General features: G+C 38.3%; 1 protein-coding gene across 1 annotated transcript; it reads right to left on the bottom strand.

Annotated features, from left to right (window-relative positions):
* Positions 1-2,504: 2,504 nt before the first annotated feature.
* Positions 2,505-3,553, bottom strand: LOC121761178 (histone H1-like). Its single transcript, XM_042156785.1, has 2 exons — positions 3,297-3,553; positions 2,505-3,211 (listed from the first exon to the last, which is right to left on the bottom strand). Exons 1-2 carry the CDS (start codon positions 3,489-3,491, stop codon positions 2,612-2,614), a joined length of 795 nt encoding a protein of 264 aa, XP_042012719.1. The 5' UTR covers positions 3,492-3,553; the 3' UTR covers positions 2,505-2,611.
* Positions 3,554-4,108: the final 555 nt, after the last annotated feature.

Genomic DNA, 4,108 nt, shown 5'->3' with positions numbered 1-4,108 from the left:
AGATCCTCCAGCACTATCTATTTCATAGCAATCATAGAAGCCATTCAATAAATCTTGTGCTGGAGGGATGGTCAATTAACCCCAATCCTCCCCCAGAGAAAATTACTAACCCTTGTAATTAATAATTACTCTCTCCGTCCATCTGAAGATAACTCACTTTTTTTTTCAACGAAGATGACTCATTACTAAAAATGAAACACGTTTCATCTCTACTTTATTCTTTCGCTTACTTTACTCTCTTCACTTAACACACAAAATAAAGTTGCATAAAATCTCGTGCCGCCCAAGAAAGGGGTCATCTTCCTTGGGATGGAGGGAGTAACAAACTAATGCATGAGAAAGGTTGCAGTCCCCATTTGACTCATCGTGGGTTTTTAAGAAATGTGAAGAAAAGTGAGTGAAAAAAATATGTGGAATGTGGATTCCACATTTATTTATTAGTTTTATAATAGAATGTGGGTGTAATGAGTTAGTGGAAAGTGGACTCCATTTACCAAAAATGAAAAAAAAAGAGCAAAGTGGACAACATTTCGCGGATGGACCGAAATGATAAAAGTGGACAACTTTTCACGGACGGGAGAGTATAATTATTATGTTGTTTGTCCACTATTTTTGTTGTTTTGATATTTTTATAAAAAATTAGGGTTTGAAAATTTGTTGTAAATTCTTCCTATGATGAGGACGATTTGATTTTATAGTCATGTATTATGTGTATTTGGTGTTGTGTTTACATGTAATTTGAAGTTTTGATTAGAGCATGCTCATTTATTTGTTGTTGATTAGTAGTAGTATTAAAAAATTTAGGGTTAATAATGTGATGTCGAATTAGTTAGATTTATGAAGTTAATGTAGTTATTATTGTTTAGCAATTAGCACTACCTAATCACTAGCTTGTCTAGAGATCAATTATCGTGTCGTACAGAAGATCCATCCCTTCGTTATTTACAAAATGAACATATTTCGCATTTTGTTTGGGATGAGAAACAACTTAAGTAAGTTAAACTATCGAGATATGACAAATGAAAGTGTCTATTTTTACATTTACATGGAAGCCTTATCGGTGGAGACATTTTCATGCAATGTGCATTGGTTCGCGAAGACATACCTCATCATCGAATTAGGTGATCCACTATTTATTAGCATTAAAATCATTGTTAATTGGACATGTTACTCTAATATAGCTAAAAGTTAACAAGGGTATTAATGATCACTACTGAATACTAAAGCTTGATTTTCAAATACTATCTTGTAGCTGCTTTGGAAATGATTTTTGACCAAGAAAATATAAAGCAATCAAATAAAACACGAGATTAGATAGATTAGGCAAAAGCGGGAATTCTATGATATTGATTTCACTAGCTTTTCATTCAATTAACTATTAACCTGATATCTTAGCAAGAATCTGGGAATTATTAAAACGACCCCTTATGTATTCTAAACCTCATTTCGAACACCTATAGATTGTTGATTACACACATAACTAGTTAAAGCATCATACTCCATCCGTCATATAAAAATAGTGTTCTTTTCCCATTTTGGGTCGTCTCACAAAAATAGTCATCTTTCATTTTTGGCAAAATTTTCTCTCTTATGAGGTGTGTTCCGTTCTCCAATAACAATAATTCAATCACTTTTTTCTTTTTTACATCGCTCTTACTTTATCAATTTTGAATTAAAATTTGGGTCATCCTCGAAATTCTATTGGACGTAGAGAGTATATGGTAACTTCTAATGGATCTTAGGATCTCACATATCCTCACTAATAAGTGTCAAATCTTTCATTCTTATTCATTTATTTTGTTATCTATTTTGTCTAGTATACTACTCTTTCAATCTTATTTATTCCAGACTCCCAAGTTCCAGATTATTTTAAGAAATCTAAGAATCAGAAACAGCTCCATAGGAAAAGAATTCAACACAGATGATCAAGCTCACAAGAAATATAAAATAAAAAGAATCACTAAATCAATATACACAACTCTCTCTCTCTCTCAACCTACTTGTTGGAATAATATACATGTATCATCAGTATATTTATGGAATTGAGCTATTTCTTTATCAATCCATCTCCATGAATACTTGTTAGCTACTAAGTTTAACATATTTCTTTACACATTTAAGCGATCATATAGATAAAGAAAGCCACAACAATCGAGATATACTATCCTTAATTGGTGATAATTTATAAAAACAAGTTACAAACAAATTCAATATTCACCATAAAACTTTAAATTACAATCAAGAAGGGCGTAGAAGTTACCCATATATTGCCTTTGCAAATTTGGAATAGAATCCCACATTTCTCACTCGTTCAATCATCATATTTAAAATCAACACTGCAATTTTGCAAGCCTGGCTGAGTAGCTATTCAGCAATATCAGCTATAAATTTACAGGATAATACGCAATTGAAAACAACGAAATATTATACACAATATATACCCATTGCATTTAATAAAACCCAGAAAAAAAAACCCCTAAAATTGCAAAATTGGGAGGGAAAAATAAAAAAGAAAAAGAATCCGTTCTATAAGCAAAAGAACCCAATGTCAATTTACAATACTATCCAAACAAACACCTTTTTTTTACCGAAACTACCCCTCCCTCATCTTCTACTTCTTCCCCTTCTTCGCCGGCGGAGCTTTCTTAGCAGCTGCAGCCGCAACCACCTTCCTCGGAGTTGTTCTGGTGGAAGTTCTGGACGCTTTAGCAGGCGGTTTCTTCTCAGCCTTAGGCTTCTCCGGTGCCTTCCTCTTCGGCGCCGCCTTCGCCTTAGCAGGAGCTGCAGCTTTTGGCTTCGCCGCAGGCTTGGCCTTGGCAACCGACTTGGCCTTCGTTGCAGGTGCAGTCTTCGCTTTCGCAGGGGCAGCTTTAGCCTTCGGCTTAGGTTTCGCCGCAGTCTTCTTCCCCTTCGCAGCAGCAGCAGCCTTCGGCGCGGCCTTAGGCTTTGCAGAAGAAGCAGGCTTCTTCTTAGCAGGCGCCGCAGTGGTGGGCGCAGCGGCGGCGGTTCTGGAAGCACGAGCTGACGGCAATTTATACGAGTTCTTCATCTTCACGAGCTTGTCATTCTCGACGAGCTTCCTCAGCTGAATCAGCAAAATCTTCCTGAAATTCAACGGCAGAAAATTCTGCTTCTCCTCGATGAACTTCTGAATCGCGTACTGGCTCGATCCAGTCCTCTCCTTCAACGCCACGATCGCCTCCTTAATCATCTGCATGCGCAAACGAGGAGAAATCAGATCCCATTCCACAATTGCACAATTCAAAACAAATTAGAAAATTAGATTCGTTTAATACATCGAAGTAGGGAGGGTGGGAGGGAGATATGCGCTTCCTCGGTGCCGGAACCTTCTTCTCCTTTGGGACAGCCGCCTTCCTCGCCTTGGTGGATTTCGGCGGCGGATTCTCCTCCTTGGGAATGGCAGCATCCTCGACTGCTGGCTGTTCCGCCTCATCCTCGATTGGAACAACTGGATCTTCGGTGGCAGCCATGGGAGATTCAGCTAGGAATTAAGGAGATCGAGCTGCAGATCTATGTTGTAGAGCTATGAATACCAAGTTAAGGTGCAAGTCTGAAGGCGAAATTGAGCGGATTTAATATACAGAAGACGCAATCTGATTGGTCGAGAGGCAGCTGACGCGGATTGAGAGGGTTCTGAAATTTTGAATTTAGACCGTGCGATGCGATCTAATCTACGGCTGTGGGGCTGGGTGAGTAGGACTGATGGTAAAAGCATTAGTTGATATTGGCAGTTTTAGGGGATTGGGGTGTGTTTCTATGCTTGATTAATTTGGGGATAACTCGAGCTAGGGTGTATGGAATTTTCCGAATCTTGATTTATTTTGTAGGGAACTTCCTAAGGTTTCAGGGGAATGTTCGTTTGTGCGTCGAAGGTAAGCGGTTAGGGAGATATTGCTCTCGGAACGTAAAGTGGTCAAGACAAGTGTTTTCACGGAGCGTGTCGTGGTTTTGGAGTATTGTGTGAAAATGCTTGGGATGTAATGCTAATTTTGATACTGGATCCTGTTCTAGGTTAATGTGGGAGTGTTTAGAAACAGGAATCGTGTAAATCCATTGAGATTTGATTGGAGAAATGTTCGTTTGAATT

Source organism: Salvia splendens, chromosome 13, assembly GCF_004379255.2.
Source record: "Salvia splendens isolate huo1 chromosome 13, SspV2, whole genome shotgun sequence".
NCBI classification, from domain to species: Eukaryota; Viridiplantae; Streptophyta; class Magnoliopsida; order Lamiales; family Lamiaceae; genus Salvia; species Salvia splendens.
Note: the sequence above shows the minus strand (reverse complement) of the source record. Positions and strands in the feature narration are given on the sequence as shown.